The 27,188-nt window shown below is 43.1% G+C and overlaps 1 protein-coding gene across 1 annotated transcript in view; it reads right to left on the minus strand.

Annotated features, from left to right (window-relative positions):
- LOC137319801 (zinc transporter ZIP6-like) overlaps positions 1-18,333 on the minus strand; it is a 28,681-nt gene extending 10,348 nt beyond the window's left edge. The window contains exons 1-7 of the mRNA XM_067981736.1: positions 18,260-18,333; positions 12,913-13,703; positions 7,078-7,246; positions 5,715-5,884; positions 3,677-3,844; positions 1,195-1,306; positions 78-461 (exon numbers count right to left, since the gene is read on the minus strand). Coding sequence (XP_067837837.1) covers positions 78-461; positions 1,195-1,306; positions 3,677-3,844; positions 5,715-5,884; positions 7,078-7,246; positions 12,913-13,701 — 1,792 coding nt within the window. The 5' untranslated portion in view covers positions 13,702-13,703; positions 18,260-18,333. The remainder of the gene's footprint in view (positions 1-77; positions 462-1,194; positions 1,307-3,676; positions 3,845-5,714; positions 5,885-7,077; positions 7,247-12,912; positions 13,704-18,259) is intronic.
- Positions 18,334-27,188: the final 8,855 nt, after the last annotated feature.

The following is a 27,188-nucleotide window of genomic DNA, read 5'->3' on the forward strand; positions in this document are numbered from 1 at the left end:
CGCTACATGGTGCTTATAGTCACTGCATTGGAAGTGATGGAATAGTGTTTTTAAAAATCAAGTGTAAACGGTCTCACCAATCGCTAAACCATCACTGAAGTTATGGAGCCCATCGCCCATAATCACCATCCAAGCCAGGGTAGCTATTCCTGCGTCCTTCAGCTCCTCCTGGAAGTAGTAGTGGCCGTGGCTGTGGGGGTGGTGGTTCTGGTGGTGATGGTGATGCAGGATGTGATGATAGTCATGGTGGTGGTGATGGGAGTCGTCGGCATTGCCTATGGTGTCATGGAAGTGAGAGTGGCATTTGTTCTCACATCCCCTGGGCACATACGTATTGTAATTCCCTTCAGGGTGAGCATGGGCGATCATAACTTCTTGTTCTGGAGTCAGCGAGTTTTGACTGTGATCAAGGGAGTGAAGATTTGACTGATCCTTAGATTCAACCAGAGAGTCATCTGGATCTGTTAATTAAAAAAGCAAGTATCAACATTTCAAAAAGGCATATTAAACACTTAGGTAAAATGAAACAGCAAAAAGGAACATCAAGAAAGATTTCATTATAACTCTGAATACCATTGTAGGCATCCATTTAAAAAAAAAAGAAAAATGTAATGTAATAGATTTTTTTTTAATGACCAAAATAGAAGGAATTATGTGCAAGCCAACCTAGAAAAATAGCTGATTTCAATGAAAATCGGGAGAAATGCATAACGGGCAGCTGAATCGATATCATCCGTTTTACACGATCACCCAGAGTCAAAATTACCCTTATGATTAAACCCTGGGTCTTATTCATTGAATTTTACTTTAAGTGCTGACTGAATTATCCTCCCCTCATTACAGCTATCGTCTCCTATTTCTCCATCTGCCACCATTTGCTTCATCCACACCTGCTTTCATTTTATTCCCCCCCCTTCACCTTCTGTGTGACTCCTAACTAAAGTCACATCCTATCTTCCAGTTTCAGTCGATGCACTCTTGTGTAAAAACGTTTATGCCCAGGAAAAATTGCATGAGCATTTTAGCTACTACGTCCCAACAACGGTTTTAGTTAGAAAACTGTTGACAAAAACACATGCATGCTAAAATTTATAATCTACCAAGCTTCATGGTCCAGGACAATACCGATTCCAGCTTCTGAAGAAAAAAGTACAAGATATGTTTAATTTATCAGTTTTCCAGTAGATGACTTACCAGCAAATTGTTTTAGGTCTAGGTTTTCATCTTTAGATAGCTGTGGCGATTCCTGGATTTCCAAATTTTTATCAATATCTACCTCATGCTCTTCTTGGCTACATTTCTTTTGCTGTTAGAAGAAAATGCATTTTAAACATTGCATACTGACACTGGAATTCCCAAAGTCAGGAAATATTGCTGTGTAAACTTGAGGGAAGAGGGAAGAAAAAACAAAAAACAAAAAAAAACCTATGGGCAGCTAAACAAAAGTGGGAAAGTCTAATACTTCAGTACGTAGTTACTAAGAAGCTGTCTTAATATCAGCTAGATGAGATTTACACCAAATATAATTCAAAGCACAAAATCTGATTTACTGTACAGCACAGACATACATAATAAAAATCTGTAAGCGCTCTAAAATGAACACTTACAACATTTAGAATTATAAATACTTGGGAGACTTTCTCGTTCTTTAAAAGCAATTTAACCTCCCATGTTCAAATGAATAAGCAGTCTAAGGAAGGCTACTATTACAGGCAATGAATTAGCAGGGCAAACTGTGAATGGACAGCTCACTGCCTATAATCTGAACTTTATTTGATCTTCCAATGGAGCTTTCTTAACCTGATATGCTTGAAATCTTTGGTCACCAACTAGTCTCCCAGACAAAATGCCAATGTAATATGAACAGCACTACCACCATGAGTTTTTTTACTTTCAGAGGAGTTTAAGATCCTTAGGTATTGTACAGATGAGATACCTTCTAACATCAAGGAGACACTTGTATCCTATTATGCCCAATCCCACAGGCCCAATTTAAAATAGGATTTGTTCATGTTATGTTATCTGCTTTTCGCAGGTCCAGGCTTTGCAAGATCGCTGGGAAGATTCCCCTGACTGCTTGTCCACTATTTACACCTGGGTGATCCTTGGACATCAACGCACGGTGTCTACCAGTTCACTCAATGACTTCTACCACCAGTTGAATTTTTGTTTAGGTTCCCTTTGATTTCATTTTTGTCATTCTTGTTAAGTTAGTTAGTTATTTTAAACCTAGCTTGAGTGGATCATTTCTCTTCTGTACTTTTAATAGTGTCGCCCTTTTAAAGGAAGGCCCTTGCATTTGATAGGGCTGGGCTTAGCCCAATCCCACAATTCCCACTGGCTTAGCCACAATGGGACCCTTTCATATTATTTGATTTGATTGTTAGGTTACTTCTGTTGACTTGTTTTGTTTAAATCCAGGTTGGCTGAGCCATACCGTGCTAGAATTTTAACAGAGTTGCCCCTTTAAGCAGTGGCAGTTGTTCAATCCCAATGGTGTTGGGACTCTTCTCAATCTAACCAGCCTACTTTAAAATAGTCCTGTTCATGTTATATTATCTGCCCTCCGCAGGTCCAGGACGTGGAAGATTTCCTTCAGTTGCTTGTCCATGTATCAAGGCAAAGTTTTTAACCTAGGTGACCTTTAAACTCCAACATGTGCTAGGTGCTGGTACACTGGGTGTTTTCTGTGACCAATAGGCACCGCATGGAACTTTTGATTTGATTACCTCAGACTTGACCATACTGATTTAGTTTTGATATTTTAGTCACTTTGTTTAGTTCAAAAAAAAACTATTTGAGTGGGCCAAATCCAACGAGAAATGTTACTGGCGTTGCCCCTTTAAAGCACTGATGCCTCAAACAGAACCTTATTCATCAGCCTCAGTAAGGGCAGCACCCAGGTAAATTGTCGGTTTCTAGCAGTGATCTCCAAAACCGTTGCTAATCTCTTCATCCCCTCTTGCTTAGAGCAGCTTGAGGAACACTGTATGAATACTGTCTGCGTGTTGGAGCGAGCCTCTAGGTCAGAAGGAGAAGGGTTTGAGCCCCACTCCAGATAGTCCCGGCGAGCGGAGACTGGAATACGGTCTCTAAATGCTGGGCCAACATCCAGTAGGGTACTCATCTCCGTACTCCGAAGATAAAAACCACAAGGAAGGCAATGGGAAACCACTTCAGCTACTCTTCCCTAGTAAATAGCTCAAGAATCATGTGTGAAACTTGAGTTAGGACCTGCCCAACACAATGGACAGACTGTCTGCACTTGCATCTCTTCCATTAGTTAGGAACCACAGTGCGGAGTCCACTTTTTCTCAGTGAACTATTAAAGCCTCCTATCTGTGTAGCACGCTCCACCAGCTTTATAAATCTCTGCGGAGACGATATAAACTGTATTCTACCACAAAGCAAAGACTTCTCCTTGATTGGTACCAGTTCAGATTCTTTTTTCAACTAACCGTCAGTGAGAAGCAAATTACAATTAAGGCCACCACACAAAATTTCACTTTCTTCCTCAGAAATTCAAATTAAGGAGGCGGGATCAGCATGCTGAACACTCAAAAGAATTATCAATGCAATGAACTTTTATTTATCAATTAAAACTCTGAACTGCCATTTATCATCGTAAAAAGCTTCCTTATTAATGTTAGAAAAAAAAGGCAATACCAGTTCTTACCTTCTTTTTGTCTTTGTACAGTTTAATTAATGTTATAAGATGTTCGATAAGAAACATGAAGTATAGTCCACCAAGAGCTGTAAGGCCTTTCCACACAGAATCCAAGTGATCCTGATCTTCCCTAGCATGATCTCGCTGCTCAGCACCGTGATGGTGAACGCCTTGTGACTGTAAATTAAGAACATAAACATTTTATTTATTACTTTTAATTTGGAGCATGAAAAGACCATTATGTTCAACCTGCCCCCTCTTTTATTCCATTAAAAAAAATTCATTCTCAGGATGTGGGCGTCGCTGGCAAGGCCGGCATTTATTGTCCATCCCTAGTTGCCCTCGAGAAGGTGGTGGTTGGCCTTCTTCTTGAACCGCTGCGGTCCGTGTGGTAAAAGTGCTTCCACAGTGCTGTTAGGTTAGTACTGCACCAGACTTATAGGGAATTCTATCATTAGATGGATAGATAGTCGCAAATGGTTTGTTACCTTCCAGGTACCACATAGTGAGCCAGTTAGGGACAAGCAGATTACAGACATCAACATTTAGCCTGATGGGGCTACGTGAAGAAGGGAAGGTTTCAGATTCCTAGGGCAATGGAACAAATTCCAGGCAGGAAAGCTCCACAGATGGTACAGACTTGACTGGAATCTGACTGGTGCCAATATCCTTGCAGAGAGGGTAAATAAGGCAGTGGGCAGAGGCAAACAGAGCAGACCTGGATAGAAGGAAAATAAAGATTGACCAAGGTAAAAAATATATAGAGGCTAGACGTTATGATGCAGAGCAGAGCTGAAAGAGATGGGAAATAGAAGCCTCAAAGTTCTATATATGCTGGGAGTCTAAGGGATATAATGGGAGACTAGATGCTCTTTCTGGGGAAGGATATCATAGGCATCGTGGAGGCCTGGTTCAACAATGACAGGGATTGGGTAAACCTATAGGGACACAGACTCCTCCCTGTACAAAGTAACGGCAACCTCGGAGGGCTGTCACCTTTTGCGGAAGAGAACTTGATTATAACAGAGATGGACCTATCTCGTTTGGCTACAGATGAGGTGGAAATCCTATAGATAGGGGTGAAACAGGAGGGGAAAGAAACTAACAGTGAGCATCTGCTGTTGTCGAACAGGTCAGGAATGGAAGGCAATTGGAGCAAGAGCGTTGTAAACAAACAAATGCTGTTTGTTATGGGTACACAAAATGTGGCGTCTTATTGTTTCAATCCCTGGGTCTCGCTTTCATTTAACTAGATATTGGGCAGGAAAGGTACAGTCCAGATTGTAGGGGACATATGGTCCACTTGTAGGAGTGACTGGTGATGCTGAATCAGAGATCATATCAAGTGCAGACTTGAAATTTATTATGTATTCTGTTTTCAAAATGATTTTAAAGGATAATAGCATCTCCACTGGCATTACTCATGATCCCAGTATCAAAGTGCATGTGCCAAGTATCAGTGTCATACTAACCATCGCCTTGTCCCCCGGAAACAAAGCCAGAGGCCACCTCACATCTTAACCTGACCCAATTTGCCTAACATCAGCAGCTGTCCTCACTTTTTCTTCAAGGCCACAGGTCGCACCAGCTTGCAATGTGGCCTGGATTCCAATTGGTGCATCCCCTTCACATAACCCCGGCAAGTTAGATTGCACCAAGGCCGTGGTAATTACTTTGGAGGAACTGGAAGTGTCGGGGTTTGAAGTGAACAGTTGATGGATTCAGAAGCAGAGGTCTTAGTGGGTCCTAGAAGCCATTAAAAGGACATTGCATGGCCCTAACTTCAGGCAAAATCGCAACAAATATTGACAGAGAATAGGTCATAGGTCATATGGTTGCCATCAAGCAAACAGGTGACTATAAAGCAACAGATTTTCTTGGGAACATTGCAAGCAGCTAATTGGAAGAGTGGGTCACATGCTTCCAACGGACCAATCAGATCAGGAAATTAAGAGAGCGCCTCATCCATGTAGTACACATAGACTAACCAGAGCTCTAAAAGACAACGCACTTGAAAAAAAGTTTTTCATATATAGATGGTACTTACATGCGGCAAGAGATGCAAAAACGCGTCCCCACTAAGCGTTCCAACGGCTAAAGCGACCAAGAATGTCAAAAGAAACTTGAAGAATGACTTATTCATTAAGGGCATAAAGGTTATACCCAACAGGGACAGCAGACTGATGACTGTAACGGAGACAAAGCCTCCGATCCAAACTGTTGTAAACAAAAAGGGACAGAATAGAACATTGTACTACATTTTCCAAAATGTACTTTAAACTGTTTCAATTAGGTTTAACAATAGATTTACTGGAAAATTTCCTATTTTCCCCTTCTCTCCACATCAAGATTGCATCTTTAGAAGCAGTGGATAAAGTGGTACATAAGCCAAGATGTTCTCTTTCAACCCACTGCTCCATGTTTAGATATTGAGGAGCAGGCGGCAGTTTTTGTTGTAAATATATGTTGATTTTAGAAAATAACGGTTTGATACTTACGTGGTACACTCCTTACAGATGAAATAGCTTCTCTTGACAATTGATTTGTGGCATTAATGTTACCTTCAATGCAGAAAGGGCAATTCTTGACACCCCTAATTTGTTGGTACTTTTACGTTACAATTTAGGATTTAATTTGATCAAATGTGCTGAATTTTGTTAAAAACAATTGGCCTAAATTTTCTCCTCTATCCAGAGCCTTGGGAAGATAATCCCGCCTGTTTTATTGAGTATTTTATTTCAAGAGTTCTTAAAATCAAGCTGAAAGGTAAAGGATTAAATATCTGCCTGGAGCAGCAACACCCAAAACGAAAGGTGATTTGTCATTTAAAAAAAAATATAGTTACTTATCACACCTGTAGCGAAAGTGCCGAGAGAAATGGTGTATCTGAACCACACAGCTGACTTCTCCGAAATCCCAGAACTGTGGGGAAATGTTTGGTCAACACTCTCAGAACAAGGGGACAAAGAAAGCCCTGTCAGTAGCTGCAGCTCAAAAAGTTCAGGGCATCAGGCCTTTGAATGAATAGGCCATGGTGTCTGAAGAGATAAGGAGTATCTGGGTGTTCTTGAGGATAGCTGGCACCATGGTCAGAGAGAAAAAAAGGGAGTATTTTCCCAACAGCTGTTGTCATCTACTTGGAATCCGACAATGACAGCTTCCTGATCTGTGTCCGTCCAGACTGAAGTGTCGCTGGAATATGAACCCTGGTGATAAAACGGGTCATCTAACAAACAGATGAAAGGGCTGGGCCCTTGTCTTTTGTAATCAAGGGTGTGAAAGATTATGCTTTTGACACCCAAAGTTGGAAATCAGAAGAAAGCCAATAAAAAAGATGCGTAGATTTCATATATTAGACGTGTAATTATGCAGTATGGGGCACTCAATCCAAATTAAACAAAATTACTCGCCTGCCCCAGTGGAATAAACTGAACGTTTCTCTCCAGTTTCATGCGTGATACAAGCCTTGCTGTCGATCTGATCCAGGAGCGCAGGGCAAAGGTAGCCAAACTGCTCAGCACTGAGAGTTGTCTGTGGGTGTATTCCATGGGACGATAGCAACTTGTCTGCATTCAGGCACTGCAGGGGACACAACAGTACACAAATCAAAAACCCCACTTGACCAACACAATCATCCTGCTTTTCCTCCCACCCGAAAGACCCTTCCCTCCCACTGTAAACTGCTCAAGGCCATGCAACCCATACTGTGCAAAAACTATATGTTCTGATTGTAAAGCCCCAATATTAACCCAACCTGCCCAATGGGAACGGGATGGGTTCGGGTGGGACGCCCATTTTACCACGGAGAGTAAAATGGGCCGGGGTGTAAACCGGGCGTCCGACTCAAGCCTGCCTTGTTCCTGCCGGGCAGGTTAGGTTAAAATCAGGGCTGGAGTCTCTTAATTAGACAGCAAGAAGTTGAAAGACAGTGGGGAAAGCAAGACAGAATCAGTATGGTTCCTGCCCAACGTGAAATGGCTCAATCCCACACAACCTCCTTTTCGGCGACCTGGTTGTTATTATTTTTTTGAGAAACCTAGGTGCACAATTCAAGACATCACCAACACTGAAAAAGGGCAGGACAGAAAACCAGGCAAACCGAGAAGCAGCAACAGGAAGGTGCCGAATGTGAAAATCTGGAGATAGTAGTATGAAAGGATATCCAGGGAAGGTAAGGAATTACACCCTTGGAGAATCAGAGCAAGGATACATGCAACCATTCTCAATTTCAACACAGTGTAGATGCAAGTTGGAAGAAAACTATGAAGAATACCACATTTGCAGCTTAGGAGGAACAAGGACTATCAATATCGCTAAAATAGAGCTAGACAATAAAGGCTGTGTTCAGAGAATGTCACTGCAAAGAAACAGGCCATTCGGCCCATCAAGTCTACACCTGTCTTTTTCCTCCATGAGGCACTCAGTCTCCCACTCTCCTGCTCGATTTCCATACTCCTTATTTTCCTCTTTTGCAAGAAACTATCCAATTCCCTTTTAAAACAATTTACAGACTGCTTCAACAATAGTTTGTGGCAGTGAATTCCACAATCTATCCACCCTCTGTGTAAAGACATTAAATCTGTGCCTGGCCGACCAGTGAGAACAATCTATCACTATTTACCTCATCACAACCCTTCATAATCTTGAAGACCTGGAATTAAACACTTCCCTCTTAATTCCCCAGAATTCTGCTTCCAGCACTGGTTCTGGTAGGGCGTTCCATGTCGTAACAACCCTCTGCATAATATTTTTCCCTAGGCTCTCCATTTCTTCTTTTGCTGATCTTAAATCTATAACCTCTAGTTACCGACTCTCTGACCAGTGGTAATAGTGTTTCCCAATTCACCTTATTAAAAACTCATTATTTTGAGCACTTGTCATATCCTCTTAATCATCTCTGTTCCAATGAAAAGCATCCCAGTATCTCTAGTCTCTCCTCATAACTAAATCCTCTCATTCCTGGTGTCCTCTTAGTAAATCTCTTTTGCACCTTCTGCATGACATCCTTCCTAAAGTAGGGCATCCAAAACCGGACACAATATTCTAACTACAGCCTAACAAATGATTTACACAGGTTTTAATATTATCTCTATTTTTATACTTGTTGCCCCTATTTATAAAACCAACTTTTTCCTCCCACTTTTAAAGATTTGTGTATCTGAATCCCCAAGTTACACAGAATTACACTGAGTCTACAGCACAGGAACAGGTCATTTGGCCCAACTGGTCTATGCCGGCGTTTATACTCCACATAAATTTTACCATTTAGTATATATTTCAATCTTTATTCTTCTTCCCAAATCGCATCACGTCACAAATCTCTACTAAATTGAACCAGACATCTCTTTGTTCAATTTACTAACCCATCCAAATCCTCCTGAGGTCACTGATACCCCTCTTTCACAGTTAACCACACGTCCTATTTTTTTGTTGTCTGCAAATTGTGATAATTTACATGTTGAGAACAGTAATGTTCCCAACACTGTCCCATTGTTTGCATCCCTCCAATCCAAGAAGCATTCATTAACCACTATTCTGTTTTCTGTCCTTTAGCCAACTTCTTATCCATGCTGCCACATTCCCTTTAATACTGTGCATCTTAATATTTATCCACAAGTCTCCTATATGGCACCTTATCAAACACTTTTTGATGATCCATATACACAACATCCATTGGATTTTCTTTAACAATACATTCCGTGATTTCCTCAAAGGACGCTATTAAATCTGTGCTGGATGTCCTTATTTAGGCAAGTACTCATTTTAACCTATATTATGGTCTCTAGAAGCTTGCTGACTACTGACGTGAGGATGCCTGGTCTATAGTTACCTGGTTTATCCCTTTCCCTTGAACAGAGGTGGGAGTAGTTTATTGGCACCCTAATAGTAGCTATACCATTGGACAAGTATTAATCATGAAACAATAGGAGCTTGTAACAAAGGTAATGCAGTAATCGAGGAGGTCTTTAATCTACATATAGACTGGGCAAATCAAATTGGCAAAGGTAGTCTGGAAGACAAGTTCATGGAATGCATTTGAGATGGTTTCTTAGAACAATACGTCATGGAACCAACCAGGGAACAGGCTATTTTAGATGTATTGTGTAATGAGACATGGTTAATTAGTAATCTCACAGTAAAGGATCCTCTGGGGAAAAGTGATCATAATATGATAGAATTTCACATTGAGTTTGAGAGTGACGTACTTAAGTCAGAAACTAGATTCTTAAACTTAAATAAGACCAATTACATAGGTATGAGGGGCGCGTTGGCTAATATAGATTGGAAAATTAAATTAAAGGGTATGGCAGTTGATAAAAATGGCAAATATTTAAAGAAATATTTCAATATTCTCAACAAATAGATATTCCATTGAGAAATAAAAACTCCACGGGAAAAGTGATCCATCCGTGGCTAACTAAAGAAATTAAGGATAGTGTTAGATTGAAAGAAGAGGCTTATAATGTTGCCAAGAAGAGTAATAAATCTGGAGATTGGGAGAGTTTTAGCAAGCAACAAAGGACAACTAAAAATTTGACAAAAAGGGAGAAAATAGAATATGAAAGTAAACTAGCAAGAAATTTAAAAATGGATTGTAAGAGTTTCTACAAGTAAAAAGGAAGAGAGTAGCGAAAGTAAACGTTGGTCCCTTAGAGGCTGAGACAGGAGAAATGATAATGGGGAATCAGGAAATGGCAGATGCATTAAACAAATATTTTGTATCTGTCTTCACAATGGAAGATACAAAAAGCATACCAGAAATAGTGGGGAACCAAGGGGAAAATGAGAGTGAGGAACATAAAGTAATTAATATCAGTAGAGAATAAAATACTTGAGAAACTAATGGGACTAAAAGACGATAAATGCCCTGGACCTGATGGCCTACATCCGAGAGTTCTAAAAGAGATGGCTGCAGAGATAGTGGATGCATTGGTTGTGATCTTCCAAAATTCCCTACATTCTAGAATAGTCCCAGTGGATTGGAAGGTTGCAAATGTAACCCCGCAATTCAAGAAAGGAGGGAGAGAGAAAACAGGGAACTACAGGCCAGTTAGCCTGACATCAATACTCGGGAAAATGCAGGAATCCATTATTAAGGAAGTGGTAACAGGGCACTTAGAAAATCATATGATTAGGCAGAGTCAACATGGTTTTATGAAAGGGAAATCATGTTTGACAAATCTATTAGAGTTTTCTGAAGGTGTAACTAGCAGGGTAGATAAAGGGGAACCAGTGGATGTAGTGAATTTGGATTTTTAAAAGGCATTCGATAAGGTGCCACATAAAAGGTTGTTATGCAAGATTAGGGCTCATGGGGTTGGGGGTAACATATTAGCATGGATAGAGAATTGGTTAACAGACAGACAACAGAGTAGGGATTAACGGATCATTTTCAGGTTGGCAGGCTGTAACTAGAGGGGTGCCGTAAGGATCGGTGCTTGGACCTCAGCTATTTACAATCTATAATAATGACTTAGATGAAGGGACTGAGTGTAATGTATCCAAGTTTGCTGATGGTACAAAGTTAGGTGGGAAAGTAAGCTACAAGGGCACAAAGAGTCTGCAAAGGGATATAGACAGGTTAAGCGAGTGGGCAAGAAGGTGGCAGATAGAGTATAATGTGGGGAATTGTGAAGTTATTCACTTTGGTAGGAAGGATAGAAAAACAGAATATTTTTAAATGGTGAGAAACTAGTAAATGTTGGTGTTCAGAGAGACTTGGGTGTCCTCGTACAAGAAACACAAAAAGTTAGCATGGAGGTACAGCAAGCAGTTAGGAAAGCAAATGGCATGTTGGCCTTTATTGCAAGGGGGTTGGAGTACAAGAGTAAGGAAGTCTTACTACAATTGTACAAGGCTTTGGTGAAACCTCACCTGGAGTACTGGATACAGTTTTGGTCTCCTTATCTAAGGAAGGATATACTTGGAGGCGATACAACGAAGGTTCACTAGATTAATTCCTGGGATGAGAGGGTCGTCCTATGAAGAGAAGTTGGGTAGAACGGGCCTGTACTCTCTGGAGTTTAGAAGAATGAGAGATGATCTCATTGAAACATAAAAGATTCTGAGAGGTCTTGACAGGATAGATGCTTAGAGGTTGTTTCCCGGCTGCAGAGTCCAGAACTAGGGGGCATAGTCGCAGGATAAGGGGTCGGCCATTTAACACTGAGATGAGGAGGAATTTCTTCACTCAGAGGGTTGTGAACCTTTGTAATTCTATACCCCAAGGGCTGTTGATGCTGAGTTATTAAGTACAGTCAAGACTGAGATAGATAGATTTTTGGACTCTAGGGGAATCAAGGGATATGGGGACCGGGCGGGAAAGTGGAGTTGAGATCACAGATCAACCATGATCTGATTGAATGGCGGAGCAGGCTCGACGGGCCATATGGCCTATTTCTGCTTCTATTTCTTATGTTCTTATGTAGATGTTACATTGGCAACCCTCTAGGCTGAGAAAAGCCTGTGGAATGAGAAAGGCCAGAAGGGTTTTTATCAGCAAGAGTTCATGCAGTTGTCAGGAGTTTTTTTCCTCTCTAACAATACTTGTGTGAAGTGAATAAGCAGAGTTTTGATTTGTGAGAGAGTTTGACATTTGTGGGAGCTCTGGCTCACACTATTTTAAAGTTAGACAGTTATACACAGTGGGTGGCAGCGCAGGGGACTCTTGCAGTGTATGTAGAGCACAATATGTGGACCATCACAGATCCTCACTGTATCCAGGGGCAGCCCATTGGCATCAAGTTTAGGAAAATTAAGTCTCAGGTGCAGAGGATCTCTGTGATTGGCCACACTCTGCAGCATCAGAGAGAATGAGGGGTTTCTGCATTGTACACTCCAGAACATGGTCGCTGTCATCAATTTAGTCATGATGCTCCAGCCATCAGGAGTGTGGGGCAGGCTTCATGGACCAGCAGTGCTGGACAGTTCAGGACACAGGCATAGTATAGAAAGAGACAGAAGGGAGTAACCATCTGCAGTGAATTTGGGGGAGTCCTGGATACCTTTACTGCTTCTCAATCATTTTATTTTTGGTCAGCAAGGTGCAGAAACTCATCGCCATGTTCAAGAATCTCCAAACCAAGCTACTAAGAAATCTACAGATGGAGAATTTCAATCTGGCTGATACAGAGTGCACATTCTCTCCCTTTAGGATATAAGTCGACAGAGCCAAGAAGTGAAAACCATCAATAGATCGATGACATCCTCTTGCAAGGTATGCAGCAAGTGAAATGTGATCTTACCTCCTCTACTTGTACGTCTTTATCTGAATGATTTTCAAGTGGATTATTTCCTCTCTGATCTTCTTTAACATCCTTGTGAGTAGAATATTCAGCCAGTGCCTGACCAACTGTATTAGTGCTGTAACTGTCTGTAGTGGCAAGCTGAACTTTAAGGCCGTCTGTCAGATATGTATCTGCCGTAGTTGGAATTGCGCTCGAAGGACTTCGTACTGGCCTTGCGTGTCTTTTGCTTCCAGATTTATCTCCAGCAGAGATTTCCAACTGTGGCGTTGTACCTGGGCTACGTTGCATGTCGCCACCAGATAGATCGTTGGGCTTTGGAGAAATTTCAGTCTCTTTGTGAGTTACCTTGGGAGTGGTTTGCAAGCCAATTCTCAACCGAATATGTCGGCACTCAGGACAACAGGGGTGATGAATAGTTCCTTCCGCCGATATCGTACGCTTCTTAGAAACATGGTCAAAATGCTCGTGTTTCGTTTTCATCGTTCTGACTCTACCGACTCCGATATTACACAGGAGCTTTTCTAACCCCTCCACTGTCAGAGTGCCGTTTTCTCCATACTGGTCAAAAAGTTTGTGCAGATAGAACTTCTGCTCAAACACTGCCTTATATCTGTCCATATTTGCTGTGGTCGCATCTGGCAGAAGCGCGTGGTCTAAATGACCATGTTCACCGATTGCTGTGCATTCAGAATCGTGGTCAGCAAGCCCATAGCATCCATTGCAAAAGAAAATCACCAGACATGTTAAGAAAAATTCGAGAGGTGGATACCTTACTAATGGAGTCATTCCTGTCAAAAAAAAAAAGAACAGTAGTTTACGTACACGTACATCAAAGATCACATAAAATTACAAAGCGATATTGATAGATTAGGTGAATGGGCAAAACTGTGGCAAATGGAATTCAATGTAGACAAATGTGAGGTCATCCACTTTGGATCAAAAAAGGATAGAACAGGGTACTTTCTAAATGGTAAAAAGTTAAAAACTGGATGTCCAAAGGGACTTAGGGGTTCAGGTACATAGATCATTGAAGTGTCATGAACAGGTGCAGAAAATAATCAAGAAGGCAAATGGAATGTTGGCCTTTATATCTAGAGGACTAGAGTACAAGGGGGCAGAAGTTATGCTGCAGCTATACAAAACCCTGGTTAGACCGCACCTGGAGTACTGTGAGCAGTTCTGGGCACCGCACCTTCGGAAGGACATATTGGCCTTGGAGGGAGTGCAGCGTAGGTTTACTAGAATGATACCCGGACTTCAAGGGTTAAGATACGAGGAGAGATTACACAAATTGGGGTTGTATTCTCTAGAGTTTAGAAGGTTAAGGGGTGATCTGATCGAAGTTTATAAGATATTAAGGGGAACAGATAGGGTGGATAGAGAGAAACTATTTCCGCTGGTTGGGGATTTTAGGAGTAGGGGGCACAGTCTAAAAATTAGAGCCAGACCTTTCAGGAGCGAGATTAGAAAACGTTTCTACACACAAAGGGTGGTAGAAGTTTGGAACTCTCTTCCGCAAACGGCAATTGATACTAGCTCAATCACTAAATTTAAATCTGAGATAGATAGCTTTTTGGCAACCAAAGGTATTAAGGGATATGGGCCAAAGGCAGGTAAATGAAGTTAGATCACAGATCAGCCATGATCTTATCAAATGGCGGAGCAGGCACGAGGGGCTGAATGGCCTACTCCTGTTCCTATGTTCCTATCTATGAGCGGAGACTACATAAATAGAAAACCAGTCCTACTTAAATGGTCTGCACTGTTTTCCAACATGTTGCTTGGCTGCAGTTCTGTGGTATAACTGGAGTTCCAATCCCTCATTCCGCAGCTAGGCCACTGTAATGCTCATATTAACAGGGCTCTTCAATTTTGTGTTTCAAAATATATATATTTTTTAGATTTAATAGGATTATAATTCACTTAATTTTAGTCATTTACATTCAGGGATCTCTGAAAAACTTTCCAATATATCCAGTTCCACACCAATGCGGTTTGACTCTTCACTGCCCTCTGAAGTGGCTGAGCAAGTCACTTAGTTGTATCAAACTGCTACCAGCAGCTCAAGAACATCATCTTCTCAAGGGCTACTAGGGATGGGTCTTGCCAGTGATGCCTACATCTCGAGAATGAATATAAAATTAATAAAGACACACAACCACAAAAATGGCTACTGTTCTTGTATTTAAATAAATGTGATCCCATAGCACTATTTTGAAGAAGAGCAGGTGAGTTCTCCCCGGTGTCCTGGCCGATATTTATCCCTCAACCAACATCACTAAAAAACAGATTATCTGGTCATTATCACATTACCGTTTGTGGGAGCTTGCTGTGCACAGATTGACTGCCGCATTTCCTACATTATAACAGTGATTACACTTCAAACATGCTTCATTGGTTGTAAAGCACTTTGAGATGTCCTGAGGTCACGAAAGGCGCTATATGAATGCAAGTCTTTTCTTTCTTTCATTTCCCACTGCTGACTTGTTTATTTGCTAACTTTTCTGCCCAATTAATTTATGCCAGATCCCTTATCTTGCTGAAATTTTCCTTAATCCAGTTTAGCATCCTTATCTTTAACTCTTCATTATTATCACCATTCACATATGTATGATAAAGAAGTCTCCTGCATCACTGTTCAAAAGCAGAGGAACCTGTAACCAATGCAGCCACCCTGAAGAATCCTCTTGATTCTATCACACTGAACCCAGCACTTTTGTAAATCGCATGATATATCTGGGAAGATCTTTAAATGACTGCTTCCCATCTTTCTTCCTCACTGCTTTAAGGATCTACAACTTGTCCTGAGTTTTGAGCATTTTAAAAATTATTATGCATGGTGAATCTTGAGGGTTTGGACACAACCGCAGGGATCGATGCACTTGTTCAATTCCCATCTTCGGAGACTCTGGCAGACCCAGAATCCCAGTCCTGGAGAAAGCAGATCACATTCTTCCCTTCCGTTCTCTCCGGGAGTATCATTAGTCAGAGATTATTCTTTTTGAACAATTTGGAAAGTTGTCCGGCTTGTTTTCCAGAACCTCCATCTCCTTCAAGTTACAGAGTCTACAGCACAGAAACAGGCCATTCGACCCAACTGATCTGCCGGTGTTTATGCTCCACATGAGCCTCCCCCCTCCCTATTTCATCTACCCCTCTCAGCATATCCTTTCTCCTTCATATGTTTATCTAGCTTTCCCTTAAATGCATCTATGCTATTTGCCTCAACTACTCCTGGTGGTAGCACTTTCCACATTCTTACCACTCTTTGAGTAAATAAGTTTCTCCTGAAGTTAGATTAACTGGCCCTCCACCCCTGGAAACCCTCTCCTCCATCTATGCAACCTTGGTTCAGTTTTCGGTCCACTTCTGCCCAAGTAAAGCCATATCCTGCTTCGCGTCATCCACCATTTGATTTTTTTTAGTTCCCTCAGAATCACAGCCCATTCTGAGGGACAGATGGATTCTACTAAGCCTCTAACACCAGCTGTCCCAGTTTGGACGACTTCTCACGATGCTTCCCTATTGCTTTACTCAGTGCCCAGAAGACGTAGGAGGTTTTGTTGGGGCATATTTAGCGGTCAGTGGGTTCGGTGGAAAAAATGTAGGAAACCCACCAATCTGCTGCCATTTTTACAAACACAATCACATGACTTTGGTCTGACTTCTCTTTTATTTCATCACAAAGCTGTTAGTTTCACTCCTTTCTTTCATCTACTCCTTTATTATCTTGCCCCCACATTCTAATTTTAACCCCTCCAATCTCTCTCCCCCTTCATTCCTCTTTTCTCTCCTGTAGTTCTTTTCCTCTCTCTCCATTGTAGTTCTTCCCTTTCAGTATTCTCTCTCTCTCTCTGCAGTAGTCTTTTTTTGTCTTACTAATGCTTTTTTTCTTTTATTTTGCTTTGCATCAGCTTGTAAAGACCTAAATACAAGATTTTAAAATACAAAACAACCTTCACCAACTACAGGTGAGAAATGGATCTAACTGGGGTAACCAACAAAATCCTAAAAGACAAAAAAAAGCTTCCAGAATATCTGGATGACAGGAAATTCAAACGGTCAGACCAAACATTTTATTTAAACCTGTCTCAGTCATCTTTGTGTTGCTGTTTCTCTGTATGTGTCTGTCTCATCTGTTGCTGCTCTCTATTCTATCCTCCTTCTCCCCAGTCCTGGGCAAATATTTATCCCTCAACCAACATCGCTAAAAAAGATTATCTGGTCGTTATCACATTGCTGTTTGTGGGACCTTGCCGTGTGCAAATTGGCTGCCGCATTTCCCTATATTACAACATTGGCTGCACTTCAAAAAGTACTTCATTAGCTGTAAAGCACTTTGGGAACTCCTGAGGTCGTGAAAGCCGCTATAGAAATGCTAGACTTTCTTTCTTCATCTCCATTTCTCATCTCCTGCCTCTATTTTTCTTCCTGAGTTCCAATGGAGCGGGAAGAGAAAGGAGTGAGGTGATGGATGCTGTGACAGGTAAGAAAGCCATTGAGGGAACTAGGTATATTTTCTAGTGGTACCAGAAAGCAACATAAACAGTATTGGCGCATGAAACCCCTTACTCCACATCTGCTTCTTGAACCTCACATCACTTGCCGCCCCCTCACTCTCACCCAACCTCCCCCTCCCCATTGTTCCAATGTTGTCTCCCCTCTCTGGCGCATCCCTTTCCTTGACCCCCATCTCTCCGCTCCATTCCCCATCCCCCCCCTTCTGACCCTCCTCCCGAGCTTCTCCCCCAACATCGCCCTCATCCCAGTCTCCCCAACAACTACCTGTGCCCCCTCCCTCTCCTAGCCACCTGTGCCCCAATATCTCCAATCCCCTCTGCCCCAACGTCACCTTCTTACCCCTCCCTCACTTAAACCCTCCTCCCCCTGCAGTTCCTCAGAGGTACCCTCACCCTTCAACATTCTCCTCCGCCCCATCTCAACATCTGCCCCCCCCCCCCACCCCCCCCAAAGCCCACCTTCAGCCCCTTACCCCCAACATTCCCCTCCCTCTCACTCCCTAAAATGTCCCACTTCCCCTTCTTGACATCGTCAATGCCTCTTCCTCCCCCCCCCCACCCCCCGATATCCCCCACCCCTCCGACGTGTACCCCCTCAGCCCGATCCCCTTTTCCTGACGGGGAACCGTAAACTGAGAACCAGGCCTGGGAGGCCGCCGGTTAGAGCAGAGCGGGCAAGGGGCCGAAAGCCAGTCAAAGAGGCGCCAAAGGCCGGGGAGCGCGGCCGCCGACCCTGCACCGGAGAGCGAACCATCGGACTACAGAACGGCACCGACTAATCGACCGATCGACTAACCGAACGCTTGACCCAATAAGCAACTGACCGGCACGAAGTCAAGAGAAGCCCCCCCGCCCCGTCAGACCGGCCTTGCCGCAGGAGGATGCTGCCGCTCAGCAGCGATACCTGGTGGCCGCAGCCTGCAACGGCAGGCGGACGGACCCGTCTCTTCCATCTATCGCACAGGCTCTGCCTGGCTGCAAAAAAATGGCCCATCGCCCTCGACATCTGTTGTTCATTTTTCTTCCAATCTGCAACCCTTTATTTGCATTTATGTGTCCAGTTGCACAACAGATCTAAGCCCCTTCCACATCCTTTGTCCCCGCTGCGCTCCCTATCTTGGTGTTGTCTGCAAATTTCACAAGCTTATTATTGTTTTCTGCATCCAACTCATTTATATAAATAGGAAATAACACTGTTCCTTGCATTCAGCACCTCCTCACAATGGTCTGACATTGACCCCTGCGTTACCCCACTCAGCACCTCCTCACCCTGGTCTGATACTGATCCCTATATTACATTCCCATAAGATGCAGTGTATTGTATGTATTATCTTCCCATACGGTACCGTGTATTATGTATTATATTGCCTTAATGTGCAGTGTATTATATATTATATTCCCATAAGATGCAGTGTATTATATGTATTATCTTCCCATACGATACAGCGTATTATTATATACTATACTTCTCTTAGGGTGCTCTGTGTTACATTTTCTATTCCCATAGGGTGCAGTGTTTTATGTTTTATATTCCCATAGGTGTTATATATTATAAACCCGTGGGGCGCAGTGTATTCTACAACATATCCCCATGGGGTGCAGCATATTCTATATTATATCCCCATGGGGTGCAGTGTATTCCATATCATTATCCCCATGAGGTGCAGTGTATTCCATATCATATCTCCATGGGGGCAGCGTGTTCTATATCATTATCCCCATGGGGGTGCAGCGTATTCCATATGATATCCCCATGGGGTACAGTGTATTCTATATCATATCCCCATGGGGGTGCAGCGTATTCCATATGATATCCCCACGGGGTACAGCATATTCGATATCATATCTCCATGGGGTGCAGCGTATTCCATATCATATCCACATGTGGTGCAGCGTATTCTATATCATATCTCCATGGGGTGCAGTGTATTCTATATCATATCTCCACAGGGTGCAGTGTATTCTATATGATATCCCCATAGGGTGCAGTGTATTCTATATGATATCCCCCTGAGGTGCAGTGTAGTCTATATGATATCCCCATAGGGTACAGTGTATTCTATATGATATCCCCCTGAGGTGCGGTGTATTCTATATGATATCCCCCTGGGGTGCAGTGTATTCTATTTTATATCCCCATGGGGTGCAGTGTATTCGATATGATATCCCCATGGGGTGCAGTGTATTCTATATGATATCCCCCCTGGGGTGCAGTGTATTCTATATGATATCCCCATGGGGTGCAGTGTATTCTATATGATATCCCCCTGGGGTGCAGTGTATTCTATATGATATCCCCCCTGGGGTGCAGTGTATTCTATATGATATCCCCCCTGGGGTGCAGTGTATTCTATATTATATCCCTCCTGGGGTGCAGTGTATTCTATATTATAGACCCACGGGGTGCAATGTATTCTATATTATTTTCTCATGGGGTGCAGTGTACCGTATATTATATCCCCACAGGGTGCAGTATATTCTATATGATATCCCCACAGGGTGCAGTATATTCTATATGATATCCCCATAGGGTGCAGTGTATTCTATATGATATCGCCATGGGGTGCAGTGTATTCTATATGATATCCCCATGGGGTGCAGTGCATTCTATATGATACCCCCTGGGGTGCAGTGTATTCTATATGATATCCCCATGGGGTGCAGTGTATTCTATATGATATCCCCATAGGGTGCAGTGTATTCTATGTAACATTTCCATAGGATGTAGTGTATTCTATAGGATGCCCCCATGGGGTGCAGTGTATTCTATAGGATATCCCCATGGGGTGCCGTGTATTCTATATGATATTTCCATAGGGTGTAGTGTATTCTATAGGAATCCCCATGGGGTGCAGTGTATTCTATATGATATCCCCATTGGGTGCAGTGTATTCCATATGATATCCCCATAGGGTGCAGTGTATTCGATAGGATATCCCCATCGGGTGCAGTGTATTCTACATGATATCCCCATAGGGTGCAGTGTATTCTATATGATATTTCCATAGGGTGTAGTATATTCTATAGGAATCCCCATGGGGTGCAGTGTATTCTATATGATATCCCCATAGGGTGCATTGTAGTCTATATGATATACCCCTGGGGCGCAGTGTATTCTATATGATATCCCCATATGGTGCAGTGTATTCTATATGATATCCCCATGGGGTACAGTGTATTCGATAGGATATCCCCATGGGGTGCAGTGCATTCTATATGATATCCCCTGGGGTGCGGTGTATTCTATATGATATCCCCATGGGGTACAGTGTATTCTATATGATATCCCCATAGGGTGCAGTGTATTCTATATGATATCCCCATAGGGTGCAGTGTATTCTATGTAACATTTCCATAGGGTGTCGTGTATTCTATAGGATATCCCCATGGGGTGCAGTGTATTCTATAGGATATCCCCATGGGGTGCCGTGTATTCTATATGATATCCCCATTGGGTGCAGCGTATTCCATATGATATCCCCATGGGGTGCAGTGTATTCGATAGGATATCCCCATCGGGTGCAGTGTATTCTACATGATATCCCCATAGGGTGCAGTGTATTCTATATGATATTTCCATAGGGTGTAGTGTATTCTATAGGAATCCCCATGGGGTGCAGTGTATTCTATATGATATCTCCATTGCGTGCAGTGTATTCTATGGGATATCCCCATGGGGTGCAGTGTATTCTATATGATATCGCCATGGGGTGCAGCGTATTCTATATCATATCCCCATGGGTGCAGTGTATTATATATGATATCCCCATAGGGTGCATTGTAGTCTATATGATATACCCCTGGGGCGCAGTGTATTCTATATGATATCCCCATAGGGTGCAGTGTATTCTATATGATATCCCCATGGGGTGCAGTATATTCTATATGATATCCACATAGGGTGCAGTGTATTCTATATGATATCGCCATGGGGTGCAGTGTATTCTATATGATATCCCCACGGGGCGCGGTGTATTCTATATGATATCCCCATAGGGTGCAGTGTATTCTATATGATATCCCAATAGGGTGCGGTGTGTTCTATATGATATCCCCATAGGGTGCGGTGTATTCTATATGATATCCCCATGGTGTACAGTGTATTCGATAGGATATCCCCATCGGGTGCAGTATATTCTATATGATATCCCCATAGGGTGCAGTGTATTCTATATGATATCCCCATGGGGTACAGTGTATTCTATATGATATCCCGATAGGGTGCGGTGTATTCTATATGATATCCCCATGGGGTACAGTGTATTCTATATGATATCCCCATTGCGTGCAGTGTATTCTATAGGATATCCCCATGGGGTGCCGTGTATTCTATATGATATCCCCATTGGGTGCAGCGTATTCCATATGATATCCCCATGGGGTGCAGTGTATTCGATCGGATATCCCCATCGGGTGCAGTGTATTCTACATGATATCCCCATAGGGTGCAGTGTATTCTATATGATATTTCCATAGGGTGTAGTGTATTCTATAGGAATCCCCATGGGGTGCAGTGTATTCTATATGATATCCCCATTGCGTGCAGTGTATTCTATAGGATATCCCCATGGGGTGCAGTGTATTCTATATGATATCGCCATGGGGTGCAGCGTATTCTATATCATATCCTCATGGGGTGCAGTGTATTATATATGATATCCCCATAGGGTGCATTGTAGTCTATATGATATACCCCTGGGGCGCAGTGTATTCTATATGATATCCCCATGGGGTGCAGTATATTCTATATGATATCCACATAGGGTGCAGTGTATTCAAAATGATATAGCCATGGGGTGCAGTGTATTCTATATGATATCCCCACGGGGTGCAGTGTATTCTATATGATATCCCCACGGGGCGCGGTTTATTCTATATGATATCCCCATAGGGTGCAATGTATTCTATATGATATCCCAATAGGGTGCGGTGTATTCTATATGATATCCCCATAGGGTGCGGTGTATTCTATATGATATCCCCATGGGGTACAGTGTATTCTATATGATATCCCCATGGGGTGCAATGTATTCTATATGATTTCGCCATGGGGTACAGTATATTCTATATGATATCCCCATGGGGTGCAATGTATTCTATATGATATCCCCATGGGGTGCGGTGTATTCTATATGATATCCCCATAGGGTGCAGTGTATACTATATGATATCCCCATAGGGTGCAGTGTATTCGATATGATATTTCCATAGGGTGTAGTGTATTCTATAGGAATCCCCATGGGGTGCAGTGTATTCTATATGATATCCCCATTGCGTGCATTGTATTCTATAGGATATCCCCATGGGGTGCAGTGTATTCTATGTAACATTTCCATAGGGTGTAGTGCATTCTATAGGATATACCCATGGGGGTGCAGTGTATTCTATAGGATATCCCCATGTGGTGCCGTGTATTCTATATGATATCCCCATTGGGTGCAGTGTATTCTATATGATATTCCCATGGCGTGCAGTGTATTCGATAGGATATCCGCAACGGGTGCAGTGTATTCTATATGATATCCTCATGGGGTGCAGTGTATTCTATATGATATTTCCATAGGGTGTAGTGTATTCTATAGGAATCCCCATGGGGTGCAGTGTATTCTATATGATATCGCCGTTGCTTGCAGTGTATTCTATAGGATATCCCCAGGGGGTGCAGTGTATTCTATATGATATCCCCATGGGGTGCAGCGTATTCTATATCATATCCCCATGGGGTGCAGTGTATTATATATGATATCCCCATAGGGTGCATTGTAGTCTATATGATATACCCCTGGGGCGTAGTGTATTCTATATGATATCCCCATAGGGTGCAGTATATTCTATATGATATCCACATGGGGTGCAGTATATTCTATATGATATCCACATAGGGTGCAGTGTATTCTATATGATATCGCCATGGGGTGCAGCCTATTCTATATGATATCCCCATGGGGTGCAGTGTATTCTATATGATATCCCGACGGGGTGCAGTGTATTCAATATGATATCCCCAGGGGGCGCGGTGTATTCTATATGATATCCCCATAGGGTGCAGTGTATTCTATATGATATCCCCATAGGGTGCGGTGTATTCCATATGATATCCCCATAGGGTGCTGTGTATTCCATATGATATCCCCATAGGGTGCGGTGTATTCTGTATGATATCCCCATGGGTACAGTGTATTCGATAGGATATCCCCATCGGGTGCAGTGTATTCTATATGATATCCCCATAGGGTGCAGTGTATTCTATATGATATCCCCATGGGGGCGCAGTGTATTCTATATGATATCCCCATAGGGTGCGGTGTATTCTATATGATATCCCCATGGGGTACAGTGTATTCTATATGATATCCCCATAGCGTGCAGTGTATTCTATATGATATCCCCATAGGATGCGGTGTATTTTATATGGTATCCCCATGGGGTACAGTGCATTCTATATGATATCCCCATAGGGTACAGTGTATTCTATATGATATCCCCAAAGGGAGCAGTGTATTCTATATGATATCCCCATGGGGTACAGTGTATTCTATATGATATCCCCATAGGGTGCAGTGTATTCTATATGATATTTCCATAGGGTGTAGTGTATTCTATAGGAATCCCCATGGGGTGCAGTGTATTCTATATGATATCCCCATTGCGTGCAGTGTATTCTATAGGATATCCCCATGGGGTGCCGTGTATTCTATATGATATCCCCATGGGGTGCAGTGTATTCAATAGGATATCCCCATCGGGTGCAGTGTATTCTACATGATATCCCCATAGGGTGCAGTGTATTCTATATGATATTTCCATAGGGTGTAGTGTATTCTATAGGAATCCCCATGGGGTGCAGTGTATTCTATATGATATCGCCATGGGGTGCAGCGTATTCTATATCATATCCCCATGGGGTGCAGTGTATTATATATGATATCCCCATAGGGTGCATTGTAGTCTATATGATATACCCCTGGGGCGCAGTGTATTCTATATGATATCCCCATAGGGTGCAGTGTATTCTATATGGTATCCCCATAGGGTGCAGTGTATTCTATATGATATCCCCATGGGGTGCAGTATATTCTATATGATATCCACATAGGGTGCAGTGTATTCTATATGATATCCCCATGGGGTGCAGTGAATTCTATATGATATCCCCATGGGGTGCGGTGTATTCGATATGATAGCCCCACGGGGTGCGGTGTATTCGATATGATATCCCCACGGGGTGCGGTGTATTCGATATGATATCCCCACGGGGTGCGGTGTATTCTATATGATATCCCCACGGGGTGCGGTGTATTCTATATGATATCCCCACGGGGTGCGGTGTATTCTATATGATATCCCCACGGGGTGCGGTGTATTCTATATGATATCCCCACGGGGTGCGGTGTATTCTATATGATATCCCCACGGGGTGCGGTGTATACTATATGATATCCCCACGGGGTGCGGTGTATTCTATATGATATCCCCACGGGGTGCGGTGTATTCTATATGATATCCCCACGGGGTGCGGTGTATTCTATATGATATCCCCACGGGGTGCGGTGTATTCTATATGATATCCCCACGGGGTGCGGTGTATTCTATATGATATCCCCACGGGGTGCGGTGTATTCTATATGATATCCCCACGGGGTGCGGTGTATTCTATATGATATCCCCACGGGGTGCGGTGTATTCTATATGATATCCCCACGGGGTGCGGTGTATTCTATATGATATCCCCACGGGGTGCGGTGTATTCTATATGATATCCCCACGGGGTGCGGTGTATTCTATATGATATCCCCACGGGGTGCGGTGTATTCTATATGATATCCCCACGGGGTGCGGTGTATTCTATATGATATCCCCATGCGGTGCGGTGTATTCTATATGATATCCCCACGGGGTGCGGTGTATTCTATATGATATCCCCACGGGGTGCGGTGTATTCTATATGATATCCCCACGGGGTGCGGTGTATTCTATATGATATCCCCACGGGGTGCGGTGTATTCTATATGATATCCCCACGGGGTGCGGTGTATTCTATATGATATCCCCACGGGGTGCGGTGTATTCTATATGATATCCCCACGGGGTGCGGTGTATTCTATATGATATCCCCACGGGGTGCGGTGTATTCTATATGATATCCCCATGGGGTGCGGTGTATTCTATATGATATCCCCATGGGGTGCGGTGTATTCTATATGATATCCCCATGCGGTGCGGTGTATTCTATATGATATCCCCATGCGGTGCGGTGTATTCTATATGATATCCCCACGGGGTGCGGTGTATTCTATATGATATCCCCACGGGGTGCGGTGTATTCTATATGATATCCCCACGGGGTGCGGTGTATTCTATATGATATCCCCACGGGGTGCGGTGTATTCTATATGATATCCCCACGGGGTGCGGTGTATTCTATATGATATCCCCACGGGGTGCGGTGTATTCTATATGATATCCCCATGGGGTGCGGTGTATTCTATATGATATCCCCATGGGGTGCGGTGTATTCTATATGATATCCCCATGGGGTGCGGTGTATTCTATATGATATCCCCATGGGGTGCGGTGTATTCTATATGATATCCCCATGGGGTGCGGTGTATTCTATATGATATCCCCACGGGGTGCGGTGTATTCTATATGATATCCCCACGGGGTGCGGTGTATTCTATATGATATCCCCACGGGGTGCGGTGTATTCTATATGATATCCCCACGGGGTGCGGTGTATTCTATATGATATCCCCACGGGGTGCGGTGTATTCTATATGATATCCCCACGGGGTGCGGTGTATTCTATATGATATCCCCACGGGGTGCGGTGTATTCTATATGATATCCCCACGGGGTGCGGTGTATTCTATATGATATCCCCATGGGGTGCGGTGTATTCTATATGATATCCCCATGGGGTGCGGTGTATTCTATATGATATCCCCATGGGGTGCGGTGTATTCTATATGATATCCCCATGGGGTGCGGTGTATTCTATATGATATCCCCATGCGGTGCGGTGTATTCTATATGATATCCCCATGCGGTGCGGTGTATTCTATATGATATCCCCATGGGGTGCGGTGTATTCTATATGATATCCCCATGGGGTGCGGTGTATTCTATATGATATCCCCATGCGGTGCGGTGTATTCTATATGATATCCCCATGGGGTGCGGTGTATTCTATATGATATCCCCATGGGGTGCCGTGTATTCTATATGATATCCCCCCTGGGGTGCGGTGTATTCTATATGATATCCCCCCTGGGGTGCGGTGTATTCTATATGATATCCCCATGGGGTGCGGTGTATTCTATATGATATCCCCATGGGGTGCGGTGTATTCTATATGATATCCCCATGCGGTGCGGTGTATTCTATATGATATCCCCATGGGGTGCGGTGTATTCTATATGATATCCCCATGGGGTGCGGTGTATTCTATATGATATCCCCATGGGGTGCGGTGTATTCTATATGATATCCCCATGCGGTGCGGTGTATTCTATATGATATCCCCATGGGGTGCGGTGTATTCTATATGATATCCCCATGCGGTGCGGTGTATTCTATATGATATCCCCATGGGGTGCGGTGTATTCTATATGATATCCCCATGGGGTGCGGTGTATTCTATATGATATCCCCATGGGGTGCGGTGTATTCTATATGATATCCCCATGGGGTGCGGTGTTTGGCCCTCGAATGGTCTCAGGAAGTGACGTTCATTTCGTGCGCCTGGCCCTA

The sequence above is a fragment of the Heptranchias perlo genome, chromosome 3 (genome assembly GCF_035084215.1).
Source record: "Heptranchias perlo isolate sHepPer1 chromosome 3, sHepPer1.hap1, whole genome shotgun sequence".
Lineage (NCBI taxonomy): Eukaryota > Metazoa > Chordata > Chondrichthyes > Hexanchiformes > Hexanchidae > Heptranchias > Heptranchias perlo.